Source organism: Mesocricetus auratus, unplaced genomic scaffold (genome assembly GCF_017639785.1).
Source record: "Mesocricetus auratus isolate SY011 unplaced genomic scaffold, BCM_Maur_2.0 Super-Scaffold_100013, whole genome shotgun sequence".
NCBI classification, from domain to species: Eukaryota; Metazoa; Chordata; class Mammalia; order Rodentia; family Cricetidae; genus Mesocricetus; species Mesocricetus auratus.
Window position 1 is genome coordinate 83196534 of NW_024429196.1, and position 22592 is coordinate 83219125.

The following is a 22592-nucleotide window of genomic DNA, read 5'->3' on the forward strand; positions in this document are numbered from 1 at the left end:
CTTGAATGACAATTCATAAGGTTCCTTTACTTAGATGAAAAGATCAAGTATCAACAGATATATTTTCAGCTAAACAGATTGTTTAATTATAAATACTTTTTACCTGAACTAAGATAAAAGACAAGCTTTCCATTGACTAATTCCAAAATCATTTGACTCCCATGTTGTCCTTCACCATGGAATATAATTCCACTGCTCTGCATGGCTTTAAATTTAAAGGAAATAACATCTCTTATCGGTCTTATGGCTCCTTTATCAAATTTGTAGAGCAGAGAACTTTGTCCATCAAAATAAACCACCTCAGATTCTAGGAAAGAGGATATTGGTAAACAGTAATATATAACATGATGAACATCAAAAATATGTGGCAAAAATATAGTGAGCATGCATTCATATATACACACACACACACACATACACACACACACACACACCACTGATTCTGTCTCTTTAGAGAACTTTTAACCAATATGGGCAAACAATTTCCTGATGTCATGATCACTCAGTACTTTGTTGAGTGCACACTTCAGTAGCACTATTTTGGGTTTTCCTGCTACAAGTTTGTCAGAACTATAATTCTGACATTTCTTTTGTACAGCATCTTTTAGTTTAACTATGAATGTCAAAACATTCCAGTTCATCAAAACAAGTGTTTTTAAAAAATAATAGCAAAGAATGTCTGTGAGAATTAGTTGAATATTGAACAGTGGACAGATAAAGAAACTAATTTTACCCAGAAAAACCTACTATGATTTTCAAAACTAAAAGAGGAGAGAAAGAAGTAATTGTCTTTGGAAAAATATATTTGTTCAAGAAATAGCTACACAAACAAAAAAACAAATTAAAATATAAAACTACTTAGAGTTGGATTTAAGTCAACAAGATATATTATGTATTCTACTGATTTCATCAATATATCACTAAAACCAATAATATATAGTTACCCTTTCATCCAAAATATGCAAAGCAAATGTGATCAATCATGACACTCATTTATTTTATGTGAACATTAAGAAATCACATTTTCTCAAATTGGGTTAGTATACTTTTGAGAGATTAGCATGTCGAGCACATAATGAATACATCCCACTGTACATCTAAACTAAGCAATTACTCCTTGTTATATAGTTAATTTTACATGCATGATTAAGAAGTAAAATTCTTGTCAAATTCAAATAGCATCATCTGTGGTTGTGAGATGGAAATAAGACAAAGGAAACTCTGAAACAACTAAGCAAAGATTTTCATATCTTAGTAACCTCATATCCCCATTTTCCTTTGTCTTCAAAAGTGCTCTTTAGAAGATTTATTTTATTTTTTAAGTTTACTAACAAAAAGTCATTCCTGAAAATGCCTTGCTTGGGTTATTTCAACATGTTGCTTTGTATAATCTGTCTTATTCTCAGCATGACTGCTATTCCTTTGCAACAGTGTAATATTTTCTAAGACATGATAAGGATATTCTTGAATATTATTCTTCAGGTAAAATAAAATAGAAAAAAAACCAAGAAACCTTATTAAGAAAAGAGTCTTGGAGCAGTGACCTTGAAACTTGTTCTTTTGGTAATAACTGGGTTTCTTGTAGTTACTGCAAATACTTGTATCTCAAAATTTAATCTTGTGCTCTTAGTTCATTATGTGTATTATAATAAAAATGAATTAACAAAAACCTCAAATTTAACAGAAAATATACTCAACACTAATCTGTGATGTAAGCACATGATAAAATGAAGCTGAACAACAACAAAAAAATGTTTGGGATAGAGAAAATGGCACCCCCAATGTGGGGCAAGAATTTAATTTTCACATCTTCTCAAAAATTTGATCATCCCACCCAATGAGCAAGCTTTGAAGTCAAAGGATAAGAAGCAATTTAGGAGTGAATCCACTCCTCACTTAGTTTTAGAGTCATATTTTTAGAAGTTAAAAACCCTTGTAAATGCAAAGAAAAGTGTTTATAGCCATAATCAATTACAAACAGATATTATATGTTTGTATTAAAGCACTAAAATAATACTATTCAATAACACATTTATTACAGTATTTTACCAGAAATATTTAGGAAATAATTCTTTGTGTGAAAACAATTATAAATTCAGAAATGTGGAGAGCTACTGGAAAATGAAAGGTACTTATGGTTTCACTATGAATTCAAAGTTTCAAAAAAACATCAGTAAGTTCCCAAATGAATAGAGAAAAATTAGTTCTTGTTTGGGAGTATGGTATGGTCTTATTTTACACGAATTTAGTCTACATCTACTATCATGATTAATTGAGGTCATAGCTTTGATTACTGAACCTGTACTACTACTTAACAGCATAACTCTCCTTACGTCTTAGTGCATCACTATAAAATCAAGGATTTTGAGAAGATAATAACGTAGCAGCCTGAAGAGATGGCTCAGTGTAGTAAGCATAAGGACCATGCAAGCAAAAGTACCTGAGTTTGGATCCCAGATTCTATTCAAAAAGTTAAGTGTGGCAGCACATGCCTGCAATCCTGGCACTAGGGAGGCAGACAAGAGAATCCCTGAGGCTTGTGGGCTACAAAGTCTAGCTGAATCAGTGAGTTCCTGACTCAGCAAAAAACACGGACTGAAAAAATAAGATAGAGAAGGGATTGAGGAAGACCTGAAAACGTTGATGTTAATCTGGTCTCTGCATGCCACACACATGCATATGCACACTCTGTCTCTGTTTCTCTTCACGCACATACAATGATAAAAAATTCATTTTGAGCTCTGTAAGAGATCATCAGTTTTCACATCTCATTGGTGCACCTGACTAACCTGATTAACCTGATTAATGACACTGAGATTCATAAGTGTCTGCATTTACATGTCTCTTTCCTTGCTGGCCATTGATAGTATTCAGACATCCATATGGCCTGACAGGATACTCCCTGAGCTGCAGCTACTAAGAGCACCATAGTGCATATTCACTATGTTTCCTTATAAAGGGGTCCTGACTACCTCTCATCTCTCTTTTTCTTTCTCTCCCTCTGTCTGTTCCCCTTCTCTACTCCTCTCTCCTCTCTCCTGCTGCTCCTGTCTCCCACTTCCATTTTCCCTTTATATGATCCCTTTCCCTAATAAAAACACCTCTACTGGAACCTTGGTGCATGGCGTATTTCTCTCGTGCTCTGCTTTTCTTAAATCAAAACAGCCAAAATCTACTCAGGCTTTCTCCAATCAATCCTTGTTAATCTCGATCTTATTCAGAAGTATGTCTATCTAATTTTTTTTCGTGTTAGAGGACAGAGAGTTTGGAGATGACATTTGAAGATTATTGGTGCAATTATTGTACCACTGTACTTCTCTCAAAGAATGTCAGAAAAGAGCAGGTGGCAGATATGTTTAAAGGTTCTCAAACATTAATTTCTGTAAAAAGTAAAGAACTGTGTCACAGATAGCAATCATATGTTAAGAAAGAACTGTAACAGAAGTAACTGAAGTCCTGTTCTGTCTTCACTCAAGCAGCAAATAGTTAAAACATATTTAAAAAGCAGGAGCAAGCATGAGTCAATGAGTTGTGAGATAGAACAATAGTATTTTAGAAAAGACAGGAGAATAACAATTCCCTTTTGGGTATCGACTCTAAGTATTCACAGGTCATGGAGGAGAGTTCCTCAATGGAGAGTAAGCCAGGGCAGAACTCCTCAAATCTGAATTGAGAAGAGGGATTCAGAAGTGTGGCCAGAGTTTAAGTGCCATTGAAGACTTGTGGACATAGATGGAAAGCTGAGTGAAATAGCAAACAAGAAAAAAGGCTGAGAAAAGATGTATGGATAAATGCTAAATTTTGCAGAATGTCATGAGTGAAGTACAAAAAGACACCTGGAAACTACAATACAGAGGTGTTAGAAGGGTCTCCTATCTATGCCCACCTTTTATTGTGCAAGTGGGAGCCACAATTTTGGTTGCTACCCTAACCCAGCCCCAATCTGAAAATGGAAGTTCAGAAAATGCTTCTGCTAAGCCAAGAATCTATAAAAGCATAATGCATGAAGAGAGCAAGAATGTTGGTGAACATACTAATGTTAATGGAATGTAAGAAAGTAGATAAAATAAAACTGCAAGAAGACATTGCCACTAAACAATAATAATCAAAGTTCTCGAGCAAAAATAGGCCAGTGAAAATACTAATTAAGATATATAAAACATCGTTCTTATTAATACAAACAATAAAGTTTATACTGTTAAAATAAACAAAATGTATTTGAGCAATAATTATAAGAAAATAAAGGAAAATTTAGAGGCTCTTTCTACAGAAGTTAGTTTGAGTTGGCTGGTACTGGTAAATATTACTCATTAAGTGGTGTTATATAATCTATTTACATTTTTAGATTTTTGTTAGTAGTTACATACACCCTACAGCTTGTGTTTGCAAAAGCTACCAGTGCCTATAAATTCCATAACAGCTTCACCCAGTCCACTGGCCCTTCTTAGGTTCAGGCACATAGCTTTGATCTCTCTGGTATTGACCTTGGACTCAAGGAATGGGAGAAATAGTTTATTATAAAGGAAAAGCCTCATCAAAGAACATGGTGTGCTTTGAAGTCAATAACCCTGAAGTTGTTTCAGAGTAATAGGAAGACAAACTAATTTTATAGCATCAAAGAGAAATTCTAAATACTAGACATCATAGCTACTGCAACAGTGGGCACAATTTAAGATTCAAGACAAGGGGAAGAAAAAAGAAGTTGATGGTAAAACAGCACCATTTTATTTACCACTCCATAGAAATATTAATAGTAGAAATAGGCAGAATCAGGAGTTTAATGGGATTGTTTAGGGGCTAGTAATAAAATAGACATAAAATACTTTATGGAAGGGAAAGTTAGCATCTTATAAAATGGAAGCAATGATTATCAGAGAATTGGAGCAATCACATGTTAATAGTGTGACAAGGAAATACAACCTGGTACATCCTAAAAAGCCTATGGTATTTCTATTCACTCTGTTTGGTTCTTCTGTACTTCTATGTTTTCATATACATCTTTCTAAAACCCTTTAGTCTATTTTATATTTACTTTCATTCATTTATTTTCAAGACAGGGTCCCATGTAGCCCAGGATGACTTCAAGCTCACTATGTAGCTGAGAATGACATTGAACTTCTGATCTTCCTGCTTCCACCTCCCAAATGATGGGATTATATTCATGTAACACTATGTCTAGTACATTATCTTGTACTAGAGATAGAACACAGAGGGTCATGTATGTTAGGTAAGCACTCTACCAGACTGGGGGGGGGAGGAGGGAGGATAAACTATGGTCAGGATGTAAAAACAAATAAATAGTTTGATCTCCAAACTATACAAAGAACTCAAGAAGCTAGTCACAAAACACCAAATAATCCAATTAAAAAATGGGATACAGATCTAAATAGAGAATTCTCAATAGAAGAATCTCAAATGACTGAAAGGTACTTAAGAAATTGCTCAACATCCTTAGCCATCAGGGAAATACAAATCAAAACAGCTCTGAGATACCATCTTACACCTGTAAAAATGACTAAAATAAAAAACATCAGTGACAGTTTATGCTGGAGAGGATGTGGAGAAAGAAAGACACTCCTCTCTTGCTGGTGGGAATGCAAACTTGTACAGTCACTTTGGAAATAAGTATTGTGATTTCTCAGAAAAACTGGAACCAGTCTATGTCAAGATCCAGCAATTCCACTCTTAGGCATATACCAAAAAGATGCACATTCATACCACAAGGACATATGTTCAACTATGTTCATGGCAGCATTATTTGTATTAGCCAGAATCTGGAAGCAACCTAGATGCCCCTCAACCAAAAACTGGATATAGAAAATGTAATATATTTACACAATGGAGTACTACTCAGTGAGAAAAAAACAATGAAATCTTGAAATTCACAGGCAAATGGATGGAACTAGAAGAAATCATCCGGAGTGAGGTAACCCAGACACAGAAAGAAAAACATGGTATATACACTCTCATAGGTGGATATTAGACATAGAGCGAAGGATAACCAGCCCACAATCCACAACCCCAGAGAAGCTAGAAAACAAGGAATAACCTAAGAGAAACATACTTGGACCCCTCAGGGAAGGGGAAAGGGACAAGACCTCCTGAGTAAATTGGGAGCATGAAGGGAGGGAGAGAGGGAGGGTGGAGAAAGAGGAGGGGAGAAGAGGAGGGAGGAGGAGAACATGAGGGATCAGGAAGGTCAAGTTTCAAGAAGAACAGAGGAAAGCAAGAAAAGAGATATCTTAATAGAGGGAGCCATTATGGGCTTAAAGAGAAATCTGGCACTAGAGAAATTTCCAGGGATTCCTAAGGATGACCCCAACTAAGGATCTAAGCAATAGTGGAGAGGCTACATTAAATGCCTTTCCCCTATAATGAGATTGATGACTTCCTTAAATACCATCATACAGCCTTTATCTAGTAGCTGATGGAAGTAGAAGCAGAGATTCACAGCTAAGCACTGTTCTGAACTCCTGGTATCCAGTTGTAGAGAGGGAGTAGTGCTCAACACCATGCTGAGGAAACCCACAGAAACAGCTGACCTGAGTAAATGAGAGCTCACAGACTCTAGACTGACATCTGGAGAACCAGGCCATCTGAACATAGGTGTCAGTTGGGGGGGGGGGGGGCTTGGGCAGTCTATGGGGCCTCTGGCAGTGGAACAAGCAATTATCCCTACTGCATAAATGGGCTTTGGGAGCCCATTCCCTATGGGGGATACACTGTCAGCCTAGATACATGGGGGGAGGGCCTAGGTTCTGTCCCAAATGATGTGACAGACTTTGATGATCCCCCATGGGAGGCATCACTCTCTCTGAAGAATAGATGGGAGTTGGGATGAGGGTTGGTGGGAGGAAATGGGAGGATGAGAAGGAGAGGGAACTGGGATTGTTATGTAAAATAAGATTATTTCTAATTTAAATAAAAATTAATTTAAAAACTACCAAAAATGAATTAAGGTATTCAGAAAGATTACTTACATTGGATAAGAAATGGATGCGAGTTATTTGCAAATCAATGCCTTCTTGAACAAAGGAAGCCTGGATATTTCACTGGAGAATTCTGTACATATTCATATAGAAAGGTATTTTAAGAGACGGCACACTCCTGAGCATGCTCAGTTTACAGTCATATTTCAAGAAGAAAAGATGGCACTCACAATCCTAGGCATGCTTATATCTAGGTTATGTAACAAACATCTAAAAGTTAAAATGGTGGACAAGAAAATGTGTGGATATGTTCAACTTGCATTGTGAAAAAGTCTAATAGAGGGCTAGAGAGTGGCTCATAACCAAATAAAAATTATGAACAGAAAACCTTTGGGCTTGTTCAAATGTGTTATAAGATAGCATATGGGAATACTTCTGGGTTTATTTAGCTGCTCCATATAATGGCAGATGAAAATACCTCTCAAAATGCTGAACTTTTGCAGAAAAGGATAGTGGACAGTAATGCCTATGGGTAGACTCAGACTTTTCCTCTAAACCAAACCATACCATTTTCAAACATGTTAAGATGCACAAGCATCTCACTAACGTCATCTGGTGGTAGAAAAAACAACTCTGTGCAGTTATACTCATAATGTTATTAATGCCCATGTGCATATTTTAGATTTTGTTTCATCTTAACATTTTAAGCCATGCTGATGATGTGAAGAAATAGTACAATTGCATTTGGGATCATCAGGTGACAACTGAGCAATCAGTCATGTCAGTTTCACCAACTGATTTTTATGTTTGTGTTGTATTCGTGTTTGTGACATTCTTTTTTTGAGACATATTCTTTTTATTTTGATTGCAGTTAGTAAATGATAAAAGAAGCTGGCACAGAAATGTAAATTCCCATTAAGTGAAGATCAAAGGAAGCTACAGTGTGTTTTGGAGCTAAAGGCTTCACAGTGACACTGATAGAGAAACGTAGAGTTAGTACTGTGACGTGATGTTATAAGTACTGTATGTGAGAAATTAGTCTCCAAACACCAGTGCTGAACACTATCCTTGGAAGCTTCAGAAAGTTCGTGTCATCTGTCATTAGTTGAATTGAATTGAATTGAATGCCTATAATGTCACAAGTACTTTATTAAACTCTGTAAATCTAAAGATAAATAAATTTTGGGTTAAGTCTACCTCTAAATTCTGTGGTGTGTGTGTGTGTGTGTGTGTGTGTCTGCATGTTGTATATATGTGTTCATGTAGGTGGGTGGCTCCATGCATACTGGTCAAGGCCAGGTGTCTCCCTTTATTGTTCATCCCCTCATTTACTGAGATAGATTCTCATTCCTGAACTTGTAGGTTATCTGTTGGCTGGACTGTCTAGTCAGTGTGCTGCAGAGACCCATCTGTGTCTGTTTCCTGAGTCCAGGACTAGGTTCATAGGCATGCACTCCCCCACCTGTTTTTTATGTAATACTATGACTCTGAACTCAAGCCCCCATTCTTGTATATCAAACACTGCCCACTGAGCTGTCTCCTCAGCCTCTCTAAATTCAACTATGAAAAAAACAATTAAAGACTTTGTTGTTATAAGGAGTCTAAAACAGAACTCTTCTCATAAAACCCAGTTTTAATCATATAACTATTAAAAAGGCTAAAGTAAGTAATTTTTAACTGACAGATTTTACAGCATTTCTTACAGATGTTTATTTCACATGAGGATTAATAAATAATCACTTACTATAAGAACACCCATATATTTCTATCCGCATCCCAATCCTGCCCTTGGGATTCCAGGCTAAGGGGAGGAAGCGCAGGAACCTGGTATGGAAGGGAGGCTGGAGTCTGTATTGCACCACACTGTCTGCATTTGTGTTTCCTGGAAATCCCTGGAAGAAAATGAAGGAAGGATCAATGTATCTGCAAGATACCAGCTTTGTGTTGCCATTGCTCATGTCAATGGTGGCTTGTGTTAATTCTGTCTATATGCAAAGGTTGTCTTTCAAATAACTCTTCAGATGTTTAACAATCTGGCAACCTTGTCTTGGTCAGTCAATTAGCTACTATTGTCTAAACATCCTTTTTGTCCAATGTATTCTGAATATCAGCATCATTAAAATGTTTATAAACATGATGACCACCATCAGGCTTGCTCTTCTAAAGCTTTTGTTTTACATATCCCTCCCCCACCATCTCCAAGCAGTAGAGCTATTCTTATAAAACTACATCATTGGGGGTAATGAAGCACTGTAGTAATTAATGCCCAAGGATCTGTATCAAGAATGCTAGAATCTGGCATTAGAGAGCCAGAAGGGACCTAAGGCATTATTCTAGTACCACTTCCTAAGTTACAGATTAGATGTTACTGTCTAGGGGAAGAAAATATTGTATGGAGACAGGATAGGTATCATATAGGTCAGATAGGATTAGACAACATCCAGGGTTTTATTATAATCATAGCATTCATTGCACATTATCATCCTGAATCCACTTCACACAAAACACAAGTCAAGTGCAGGATTCATATATTGGTGACAAGGTTACTGAAGCTTCCTCTGGAACAGTGTCCAGTGAACTTCTGCAAAATTCACTCCACCATTATTGTCTATCCAGATCAGCCAGGAGTGGTTTTGTCCATTCTTGCTGTCTGAGTACTGTGAAAGACCAGAGTGAGAAGAAAGAAAAATGTTTGTATTTTCTACCCTCATATTCAGATGTGTGTGTGTGTGTGTGTGTGTGTGTGTGTGTGTGTGTGTGTGTGTGTGTGTGTGTGTGAAGCTATGGAGTTTGGATCTGGTTAGTATATACTATCATATATATGTGGAAACATCATACTGAACTCATTAATATGTACAATGAATACATGGTAATACAGAAAAATAATAATGTGGGAGCAAATAAAAGCCTGATACTCCTTAACACTTAAATTTATTTCAGATGACAATGACTAGTACAATAAGTGAGGTAAAATTTCTGCTCATAAGCATCTTCAGGAAAGAAAAGACAGCAAAATCAACACTAAACATTTATCCTGTTCCTTACATAGATTTTCTGTTGTGTATTTTTCCAAAATTCCAATTACCTGAGCTTTCTTGGAATGTATGAATTACACATGAAAAAAAAGTTCATAGGTAGGTAGAAATAAGGTGTTCATTATGGAACAGGTTTCCAGTGAGTGAGGATTTAAATCAGGAGATTTAAATTAGAAAAGCAAAGACTTTTATTTGGGGAGTAAAAGGTCTAGTTTCTGATACTCTCTTTACTACATTGACTTTTTGCCTGGTGCTTGCAGTTAAAATAAGTTAACATAAAGATGAACACTTACTTCAATCAACAATTAAAAATGTTATCTAATTGTTTTCATGTTTCAGAACATTATGTCAGACTCACAAACAAGCCAGAAGTCAATGAAGATCAATTTGCTTGGTCCCAGACCACAGGTGAGCTTCCCTCTGTATAAATATATGGGTCTAAAAATAGAAAATGACTTGGAAAATGTGGTCAATATCCATCCCATTGTCTATTTTAGACTTAGTGATAGGTCCTTTATGGTTAAATAATGCCAGTGTAGAGGCACTTAATGACTACCCTCTTGTTCAACTAAACATAATCTTCACCTGTATCAACATCAGTATTTAAGAGTGAACAATTGCTGTATTAGATTTCAAGTGGAATACTTCACATTTCAAGGAAAAGTTAGAAAAACATCCACTCCAAGAAGGAGAGAACCAACTCTCAAGGGGCTGCCCTCTAATTTCCACAAAAGGGGCATGATACACATGCACCTACTTTCACTGCCCCCCAACAACAACCACAATAATAAATGGATAAATAAATAATTAATTAAAAACAACACATCCAACCCACACCACTCAACTGGGCACACTAGGATTCCCTGAGTAAAAGACATTGCACTCTAGCACCGTTTCTTCAAACTTGGTAGCTTTTTCTGTTGCTTTCTACTGCAAAAGGTAGTTCCCAATCCCTAAATGTCACCTAGTAGACTCTAACTATAAGGGTTGGAATGAATATTAACAGGGATATTTACAAATTATGCCTAAACCTGCTTGTGCAGGAAAGTGGCTGCTGTGGTATAGGCAGAGCCTGGTAATTTCCGGTATTCGAATAGTGACTGTCTCCTGTAGACCCATGTGTTTGAACACTTTGTCTCCAACTGGTGGTACTGTTCGGAAAGGTTATTGGACAGTTGGGAGGTAAATTCTTGCTGGAGGAAGTAGGTCACTAGAGGTTTTATGTCCTACTTCCTGTTCCCTATACCTTTTGAATGTGGATAGAATATTACCATGTAGCTTCCTGCTCCTACTCCCATACTTTCCCTGTATGCTACCATGGCTCTTCTTGCCCCACCTATGTCTCTCTAACTACTCATAATGGAGTGAACCCCTGGAGACACAAGACAGGATAAATCTTTCCTTCCTTAAACATTTCCCCCAAGTATTTGGTCAAAAGTGACTAATTTATCTGGTTACTACTGTTGGTTCATCCATGGGGTGGGAGCTGAATCCCACCACTTACATCTAGCTAAACCAGGGGCATCAGCTGTTGTAGGCATTTTGTCTCCAACATTAGAATTCGAACAACTAAAATAAATTTTGCCAGTAGCTAATCAGTTTTTTTAAATTTTTGATACATACGGGATACACATAAAATTTTTCTAAGGAAGATACAGAGAGAGAGTTTTTTTTCTTCCAGATTTTTTTATTTAAATTAGAAACAAGCCTGTTTTGGCAAGAATAGTGGCCCCCCACCAAGCACACTGTCTTGTTCTGCAGGATACAATTTCACTGTGTAACAAAGGCAGGACTCATGGGCATCCTTCTGTTTCAGCCTCCCAAGTGATGCGATTACAGTCATGCAAAACTATGTATGGCTTAGTCCCCATTTTGTGAGATGTGAGTGGAGTCTCAGATCAGTTTACATGACTTGTCCAAGGTCAAATGGATTTTACATTTCAGTAAAAATTCAAACTGAACATTTGTGATTCAAAAGTAATGCCCCATTCTCTTTCAACCAAATAGCTTTCCATTTGTAATTCCATGGGACTTTACTCTCTGCTTTCTGGAAGGGAATGGATTTTGAATAAACTTTGGAAACTGACTTTTATAACTGCCCTGTTTCAGTTGTCCCATGATCAGTGTCTGCAAGACACATTAGTATAAGCAATCTTTGTGTTTTGTAATTTTTCATTTTCAGGTGGAATCTTCCATGTTCCCATAGTAGAAACATATCATCAGAGAATTGAATCCATGTCCTATCTTTAATTTTTTCATTTATTTGTGTATTTGAGGGTGGTGAACATGTGCCACAGAATATTTTGAAGGTCACAGAACAACTTACGTTAATTGGTTATCTCCTTCAACCATGTTTTCTCAGGGTTAAACTGATCATCAGGTTTGGGGGCAAGTGTCTTTACCCCTGAGACACATCACTGGCCTGTATAGAACATATTATCCCATCAAACCACTTGGGTATTAGAGTTCAGTCTGATTTCTTCTCAGATAATCCATCCTATCTTCCACAAGTAGCTTATATTTGGTCATAGATTCATAACAGCTCTTTCAAATGTTTTCTGATAAGCCTGATGTTTGGTATCTTGTAGGATTCCTGCTGATATTCCTCATTCCCAGGTTTAACTCTGGACCTACAGATCTTGACTCCACTTAGACACTAGCTGGACCTGTACCCTGGAGGCTCCTTTTCTGTATTCCTGGTAGGGCTGGTTCTGTGAAGATACACTTTAAAATAGCAAGGACATGATAGTCATAGCAGAGGTTTTAGAATTGTATATACCTGAATTTAAGACCGAGTCTGACTATTTAATAGCTATCATTGAGCAAATTAACCTCTCTGGACACCAGTTTCCTCATCGTAAGAATGGAGACAATAAAATAGATCTCTGTACATTGTGAAAATGAAAGGAAGTAATGAAAGTAAGATATTCAGGATGGTTCTCCAGTTTATGAAATAACCTGAAACTATACGCTGTACATTTTAATGAATAAAATTCCAATTTCTTCATTGAATTTCTTAAAATAAAATAAAAAACAAAAAAACAAAAAAAGCCTGTTTTACATGTCAATCCCAGTTCCCTCTCCCTTTCCCTGACCCCCACTAACCCCTCTATCCTATCCTCTTTCTGCTCCCCAGGGAGGGTGAGACCTTCCATGGGGTATCTTCAAAGTCAAGATAGAGGTTTTTTATTGTTTTTGTTAGGAAAATATTTTTCTCTCATTTATTCTAAAATAAAAACAGGAAAATATACTTCTGATTAATATGATTATAGCTTTGTATAGCAAAGGGATTTATCCCCTTATTTTTAATAGAACTAAAGTAGATTGAGTAGTATTTGTGATGATTGGCTTTGTCAATTTGACACAATTTAGAAACACCTGGGAAGGGGGGTCTCAATGGAGAACAGTCTAGATCAGGTCAGCCTGTGGGCATGTCTAAGTGATTGTCTACATCAGGTTGGCCAGTGGGTATGTTTGTAAGTGATTGTCTAGATCAGGTTTGTCTGTGGGCATGTCTGTAAGTGATCGTCTAGATCAGGTTGGCCTGTCTGTGTGCCTGTGAGAGGTGGAAATACCCACCTTGAATGCAGGCAACACTTTTTCATGGGTTGGGTCCTGGACTAAATAAAATGGAGAGAGTAAACTGAGATATGCATGCATACATTAATCAGTGCTCTCTGGTCTTGACTGGGGTTGTAATGTGACTGGCTGTTTAAAGTTTTTGCAGCCTTAACTTCCCCACAATGATGGTTTGTAACCTGGAATTGTGAGCCAAATAGACCCTTTCTCCCTTAAGTTGCTTTTGTCAGGGCATTTTTTTAAAAGAAATAAATCACATGAAGGGAAAACAAGACTAAGACAATATTTAAGGAACTTTAGACAAGCATAAACTAATATAAATAAAGAATATAAGCCATTGCTTAAAATTCAGAGATTTGAATAAAAAATCAGACATTTACTATATATGATTGAAACACATTCAAGGAGATAAGATGTAGTTGTATAGAGCCTGCCTAGCATGAACACAGTCTAGATTTGATCCCAGAACCAAAAGATAAATAAACAGAATATGCATACACATATATTTAAATGCTTGAGTGTATCTATGTATAAGTAATAAAGTTTTATTTTGCATAATCATTAATTCATTTGAGTTTTGAAGGCCTACAATTCCGTTTAATTGGATACTGTTTTCATTTAATTCTGAATGACAAAAGAACTGCTAGAGTCCTCATCATTCCAAATTTCAAGTTGTACTACAAAGAAATAGTAATTTTAAAAAAGCATGGTATTGGCATAAAAACAGATAAGTTGATCAATGGAATTAAATTAAAGACCTTGACATAAATTCATATACCTATAGACACATGATTTTTGAAAAAGCTAGAAATACACACTGGAAAAAATAACAAAACCCAAAACAGCATCTTTAACAAATGGTACTGGTCAAATTGCGTGGCTGCTTGTAGAAGAATGCAAATAGAGTCATACTTACTATCCCCCACAAAACCTAAGTCCAAATTGTTCAAAACTCAACTTAAAACCAGATACGCTGAATCTGATAGAAGAGAAAGTGGGAGAATAGTCCTGAATGCATTGGCACAGAAGACACTTGCTGAACAGAACATCAATAGTGCAGACATGAAGATCAACAATTAATAAATGAGACCTCATGATACCGAAAAGTTTTTGTAAGGCAAAGGACATTGTCATTTGGACAAAATAGCAGCCTACAGAATGGGAAAAAGCTTTTTATCAACTCCACATCTGATAGAGGACTAATAACAAGGTATCAAATAATCCAATTAAAATATGGCATACAGATCTAAACAGAAAATTTGCATAGAAGAAACTCAAATGGTTTAAAATACTTAAAGAAATGTTCAATATACTTAGCCACAAGAGAAATGCAAATCAAAACTACTTTTAGATTTCACCTTACTACCTGTCAGAATGGCTAAGATTAACAATACAAGTGCTGGCAAGGGTGTGGAATAATGGGAACACTCTGTTTCTGGTGGGAATGAGAACTTGTACAGCAATTATGGAGATCAATATGGCAGTTCTTCAGGAAGTTGGGAAATTATCTACCTCAAGATCTAGCTATACCACTCTTGGGCATATACCCAAAGGATGCTTCATCCTACCACAAGGGCACTTGCCTCACCACGTTTATTGTTACTCTAGTCATAATAGCCAGAAACTGGAAACAACCTAGATGTCCCTTCATAGAATAATGGATAAAGAAAATGTGGAGTATTACTCAGTTGTTAAAAAAAGCCAAAATTGATATCATGAAATTTTCAGGAACATGGATGAAACTAGAAAAAATCATCCTGAGTGAGTAACACAGACCCATGAAGATAAATATGATATGTATTTGCTTATACGTGACTATTAGACATTTAGTAAGTAATGAGTAAGGTGCAGTTTGAAGACCCAAAGAGTTAGAGTATAGAGAAAGGGTCTAGGGAGGACACATAGATCTCCTAGAGAGGGGCAAATAGAATAGATTTTATGGGTAGACTGGGAGTGGGGCAGTGGAAACAGGAGGATCAGTGGGGGGGGTTGAGGAAGGGAATGTGAGGAGAAACAGCTGGAATGGAGAGGCATTTGAAGAATGGTATGGAAACTTTGTGCAGTGAAAAGTCCTAAACTATATGAAGATCACCAAATAATGAGGAAGAGAAACTCCCAATTGGCCATTTCTTGAAGCTTCCAATAAAGGGACTGGATTGCATTCAACTAAGTTGTTGGCCAGTAGGGTCACATGGAAATCCCTAAACAATCAAGGCTGTTGCCAAGAGCATAGGCTGCTCTCCACAAGCTGACATCAAGGCCCCATTGCTGAAGACAACACCCACAACACCCACACAACACACTGAACACAGAGAGGTTGAGCTGGTGCCTACAAATTATGTTATGGCAATGATAGCACATTGTGGTTGCTTCTGCATCTGATTTTACTTAAGACTCACTCCCTGAAATGGAGCTCATACCCAGAACTAGAGACTAGATCGTCCAGAGACCTGTTCTAACCAAACAGTACTATTCTTTAAAAAAGTAACACTAAGATGACTCCTAATGACATCCTGCTATACTCATAGATCGGTACCTTATTTAGCCAACATTAGAAAAGCCTTCTCCTGAGCAAGTGGGAACAAGTGCAGAGATCAAGAGCCAGACATTATGCAGAGAGAGAGAGAGAGAGAGAGAGAGAGAGAGACAGAGAGAGAGAGAGAGAGAGAGAGAGAGAGACAGAGAGAGAGACAGAAAGAGAGGGAGAGAGAGAGAGGGAGAGAGAGAGAGAGACCTTGGAACATACTACTCTAAATTGCATATCACCATCACATCCCTTCTCTCAGAGGTCCAAAGAATGCAAGAGCCAGAGGGCATGCTAGATAGCAGGATAACAGGGCCCTCTGAATCAACTAAGCAAAGGTCATATGAACTCACAGGGACTAAAGTAGCCATCACAGGGCCCACATGGCTCTACACCCCAGGTCTTCTATGTGTATATTACAGTTTTTAGTTTAGTATTTTTATGGGACTCAGGAGTGTGTGAATGAGTGGTCTCTGATTCTTGTGCCTATTCTTGGGGCTTTTTTTCTCTTGTTGATTTGCATTGTCCAATTTTGATGTGATGGTTTTTGTTTTAGCTTATTTTATTTAATTAAAAAAGCAGGGTGTGGTGGCATACATTTGCATTCCAAAGCTGGGGAGACAGAGACAGTTGAATTCCTAGAGGTCACTGGCCAGTGAGTCTAGCTTACCTGGTAAGTTCTATATGAAGTAAGAGTCTCTGTCTTATAAAACAAAGTGGGAAACTTCTGGGGGACAACACCTAAAGGTGAAGTCTGTCTCCCATATGCACATAAGTTCATGTGCATCCCCCCCACACCACCATTCATATTCACCAATGACACAGTGACCCAAATATCAAGTCATGTTTTAATTGGTGAACTTGATTTCTTTTTATAGTAGTTGGCTTTATTTATAAATCACTAATGGGATGGAATTATTTTTCATTGGTCAACCACAGTTGTCTCAAATACTTGACTTCAGTTTGACTATATTGTAATTTATGTGGGGATATTGTATGTCCTTGAGAAAAAGAAAATTTTAGTAAGTTCAATTTTCTTCTTTACAAGCATGTGAAATGTCAACAGCTATGAATAAATCGACCACATACTGAATTAGTATGAAGCCCCAAGGTGAGAGAAATTATTTTGCATTCTCCTGTGAATGCTTAGAGCATATAGGAGATAAATCTTTAAATCCTTTGGGATCCTTACCACAGATACTGAAAGCTGTCACAAGTAAAGACAAAGAGAACCCTTGATATTTCATTTAAAGTTACATAAAGAAAATGTGCTTATCTGTGAAACTGGTTTCTGAAACCTGAACACTACAGCTACTGCAAGAATCTCAAGCATATTTATGTTTTAAGATCTATATCTGTCTACAAACAGCTCTTCCCTTCTATATTAAATTATTTTTCACAGGTAATGTGAAAATATTACAAGATGCTTGTCCTTTCTTTATCATGTCTATTTCCATGTTTTTATACAAATTCTTTTACCTTAGTTACAAAGAATAATGGTTTACATGGAGTCATGAACTTTTCCTTCTTGTAAGCTATAGCATCAGGATATTTTTAATAACATAGTATATTTGATCACCCATAAATGTCTCTGCTTCTTATAATACTTTTCTATCTTCCTGTAAAAGGTAAGAGAGGTGAGAATATGTACCACAAGACCTTCCTACTCCCATCTTATTTCAAAAGGCTCATGTTTACCAACTCAAGTTCCTTGCTTCCATAGGTAAAGACAGACTCATTCAAGAATTGTATAGAATATCAGACAAGTGCAAGATTCCTGAGAAGTGAAACTGTAAAACAAAAAGGTCTGAAAGAAATTATAAAATATACAGCTCCTGGATTGATCAAAAAGAAAACAATGGGACAGGAAAAACTAAGATAAGAAAAGAAACAATCTACTGATTTCACTTTTCCAATTCAGAGGTTTCCCCACTATGCCTTTTATCACTTGCCAATGGTTTCCTGGCGGTGAAAAATCTAAAGGAGATAATAATGCTTCAGTCATGCTACATCTTCTGACATTCTTTTTCTGAGTGTATTGACTCTGCAAAATAGTAGCATATTGACTTTCCATGGAGATAATTCTTTTTTGTTGACTCTCCATAAAGTGTTTACCCATTGTAAATAATTCTTGCTTTTGTTGTTTCATGTTTTCCTCAAATTGGGGTGCTTATACTAAGACCTGAGAAACTGTCTGTCCTTTTCATAGAAATACCCTCCCACCCCCACTAATAGTTTGTGCTAGTTCTTAAAGATACATTTTGTGTTAATTGTGTGTGATCTGTATATGTGCACATGTGTGTTTGTGCCTACAGATGCCAGAAGAGGGAGCCAGAGTGGTTGTGAGCCTCTTGATGTGGATGCTGGAATTTGGGCTCTCCATTAGAGCAGTGTCTCTGCAGCAGTCCTACATCACCACTGCAAAGAAATCTGTGATGGTAAACATTGGTTGTCAACTTCACAGTATCTGGAAGACAAACCTCTGGGCGTGTCTGTGAGGGAGTTTCTAATTTAGGTTAGCTCACTGTGGGTGGCACCATCCTATGGGCTGAGCTGAGATGGAGGTGTGCTCTTAAGCTAAATGAAAAGGAGAAAATAAACCAAGCACCATCATTCACCCCTTTCCCAGCTTTCTGACTATGGTTTTAATATGACTAGCTGTCTCAAGCTCATGTACCGTGATTTTTCCACCATGATGGACTGTACTCTCAAACTGCCAGCCAACATAAATACTTCCGTATCTAAGTTTCTTTCATCATATATTTTATAAGGCAGTGAGAAAAAAATAACTAAAACAAAATTCCCAGCAGTGGAGTGGAGAAAGCCACAAAATAGCAGGAGACCAAGACTACATTCTATTCCCTTGGATTGAAATAAATTTAGAAAATGCTTCAATGAAGAACATATAAAGGCAACAGGATTTTTAGTGTAACCTGGTATCATTGCTAGAAGCAGATAGACTTCTATATTTCTACCAGAAATCTCTCTTATTGGTTTTACTATGCACAGAAAACAACTTATATTATAACAAGTACTGAGGAAATGCTTTTCCTGAAGAGCACTGGCTCCTCATTAAGGGTATAATGTAACTGAAAGCAAGTTATCTACTTTCTGTTCATAATTAACATATGGCAAACTAAGAAACAAGCATTTCATGAATTATATATCATATTTTGCTGAGCTAAATTTTACAACACTAAATTCTGCTTCTGTAATTTCAGTCTTTGCAGTTTGTCTCTGAAATATAGTTTCCTCCTGTGTTAGTCAGGATTCTCTAGAGTGATAGAACTCGTGGAATTAATCTATCTATCTATCTATCTATCTATCTATCTATCTATCTATCTATCTATCTATCCATCTATCTGGCTTCCAGCAGGTGTGGCACAGATTAGAGGTGGTTTTTCCCATATCAAAAGATCCATATTAAAGCTGTGTCTTCCTGATTCCAAGTTTTAATTAGAAATAGATCTTACCAATTCAAATCAAGCAAAAAATCCCTCACAGGCTTGCCTCCTTTCCAGTTTTGGCTTTAATCAAATGTTACAACCAAGAATAGCTATCACATCTATGTAAAATCATGATGAAAGGTGTCTGTATTATGTCATATGATTGCTCAGAACCTATTTCTAAATAGTTCTATCTTAGGTTTGAGAATTTTTAGTTTCATTAACGTGAAACTGTTGAGTATATTTTTCATACTTTACATAGATGTATAAAATTCAGAATTCTAGGATTTTTAGATCCTAGATTCTATGATTGGGGATATTGTGACAGAGTGAGTTTATGTAACTTCTTCTCTTAAGCCTTCTTGTGCTGCCTTCTCCTACCACAGCAAGCCCATGAAGCTGTTGCTGTACATTTCAGTTAGAAGATTTATAAAAGCAGAGGGGAGGGTCTTGGATCCTACCTCAATTAAAAGTGCCAGGCCTTGTTGACTCCTCATGGGAGGCCTTACCCTTTCTGGGGAATTGATGGGGGCAGTGTGGCGGGAGGTGGGAGAGGAAAGGGAGGAGGAGAGGAATGGGGAACTGTGGCTGGTATGTAAAATAAATAAATTAAGAAAAAACAGGCTCAAAGGGTCTCCTCAGAGATGGTTCCTTCTCCTATGGTTTTGTTTCCAAATCGAAAGTCACCCTTTCTTGGAGCTCAGCCTGGTTCTTGGTTGTGGATATCTGTGTCTGGTTCCATCAATTTCTGGATGAGGGTTCTATGATGATAGTTGGGTATTCGTCAATCTGATTACAGGGATAGGCCAGTTCAGGCATCCTCTCTACTATTGCTATGAGTCTTAGTTGGGGTCTTTCTTGTGGATTCTTGGGAACTACCCTAGCACCAGGGTCCTCCCTAAGCACATAGTGACTCTCTCTATTAAGATATCTATCTTTTTCATTTCTCTTCCACAGCATCCCTCCCCGCCCAGGCCATCTCTTCTCTCCTGTTCTCATCCCCCTTCCCCCTTACCACCCCTCCCATCTCCCGTTTGCCTTGTAGATATCATCGAATTTCTCTTCCCTTTTAGGGTCCTCCTTGTTACCTAGCTTCTCTGGAGCTATGGAATTTAGTCTTGTTATCCTTTGCTTTACATCTAATATCCATGAATACATACCATGTCCAAGAGAGGGAGGAGGGAACATATGAGCAAGGGAGGTCAAGATCATAATGGAGAAATCTACAGAGACTGCTGAGCCAAGCTCATAGAAATTCATGAACTCTAGACCTACAACTGTAGAGACTCTAGGGTACTGAAGTAGGACCTCTATATGTGGGAGATAGTTGTGGAACTTGGACTATCAGAGGGATCACAATATAGTCCCAGTAATGAACTACCTGCCTTGTTGGAGCCCATTCCCCATGGTAGGATGCTGTGCTCAGTCTTAATGCATGGGAGAGGGCCCGGGCCCTGTCCCAATGTATTGTGCCAGACTATGTTGATTCTTTATAGAAGCCTTTGTCCTTGAGGAGGAGTGGACTGGGAGTAGGCTAGTGGGGAGATTAAAGAGGGTGGGAAGGGGCAAGAGATGTAGGAGGAGGCAAGGGGGTAGGAGGAAGTAATGGGATGGGAGGGAGACTGTGGTTGAAATAAACAAAATAAAAAATGAAAAAAAGGTCACCCTTTCAGTTTGTCCTACTGAGAACCCAACAATCAGCCCATTAAGGAACCAGGTTCAATCCCGTATCTATGTAACCATCTGAGAACATTCCTAACCATCTCAAGATAACATTGAACGAGGCTCTTTTAGTTTTACACAGTGTGATTTTTTCCCCTTCTATAAAGCCTCCAGAAACCAGGCTGTCATCAGTTTGTGCGTGTATGTGTGTATATATGTGCACAGGTATGTGTGTGTGTGTGTTGTTTGTGTTTGTGTGTGCATATGTATATACATGTATATACAGTATACATTATACACTATGATCTGGCTCATTGATCCACTTGACTACACTTCCCTATCACAAGTATACACTACATGCTCAGAATTTTTGTTTTTAACCATGTGTTCTGGGTATCAAACTTGAGTCCTCATGCTTGTGGGGCAAGCACTTTACTGACTGATCTATAGTTCCAGCCCAAGGTAGCGGTCAATTTTGGCTTTCATAAACAAGTCTTAAGTGAGCATCCTGATAAATAAAGGACAGGATCACACTGTTTCAGATAGTATTATCTGTTTTGGATAGGTATGTAGTAAGTCTTTCTAATTTGTAACCTTGCTTATTATTGAATAGTTCCTTTACATCTGTGCATGGAGATAAGCTTTACACATGCTTTCAGGCAGTAACTGATGAGAATGTACTATATGTTTTTCCTTTAGGTCCACAGGAGACTGCCAGGCTGCTATAATAAAGGTACAATTAAAATATGTTTCAGAATTGTAGTATTTTTTCTTTAACTGGAGTTTTGTAAGCTTTAGAGAAATTTGAAGATAAAGTATATTCCTGAATTTAATTTAGTGTACTTCCACCACTACCACCACCACCACCACCACTATCGTCATCATCATCATCATCATCAGTAGCAGCATAAGCTGTGTTTATTGGGTACCTTCCATAAGCTTCATTAAGACCTTTGCTTACACATGGCCCTCATTTAAGTTGTCATGACAACCATGACCATCCTAACCTACATTCAGTTCAAACACAAGATTGATTATATATAAGGCTTATATAAAAATAATGGTGTTCACTACTTCTCTTCTATATTATTTTATAGATTAGAGGTTTTAGGAGAAAATTACATGATTATAGCAGAGATATGTTCCTATATTTTATCACAAAGCTTGGTAATACAAAGATTAGCTTTGTATATGTATTTTTGTAATATACTTTACAATAGATAAGAAAGGATTTATCTAACAAGTACATTTTAAAATAGCATATTTTACAATAGATTCCCCCAGATATATAATAAAAAACAAAATCAACTTTCTATTTGACACATTTACAAATATACTTGTATGTATGCTTGGAAAAATAACCTTCTTTTAAAATATTCCCTCCATATCTTGTTTTTCACATCAGTAAAAAACATCA

General features: G+C 37.1%; 1 protein-coding gene across 3 annotated transcripts in view; it reads right to left on the reverse strand.

The window, feature by feature from the left end:
- Positions 1 to 22592, reverse strand: part of LOC101837173 (contactin-associated protein-like 3) — a 148897-nt gene that overhangs the window by 73662 nt on the left and 52643 nt on the right. For all 3 annotated transcript variants that reach the window (XR_005881046.1, XM_040756165.1, XM_040756164.1), the window contains exons 4-5: positions 8674 to 8821; positions 104 to 307 (exon numbers count right to left, since the gene is read on the reverse strand). Coding sequence is in view for 2 of the 3 variants with exons in the window: in XM_040756165.1 (XP_040612099.1) it covers positions 104 to 307; positions 8674 to 8821 (352 nt within the window). In the remaining variant the exon portion in view is untranslated. The remainder of the gene's footprint in view (positions 1 to 103; positions 308 to 8673; positions 8822 to 22592) is intronic.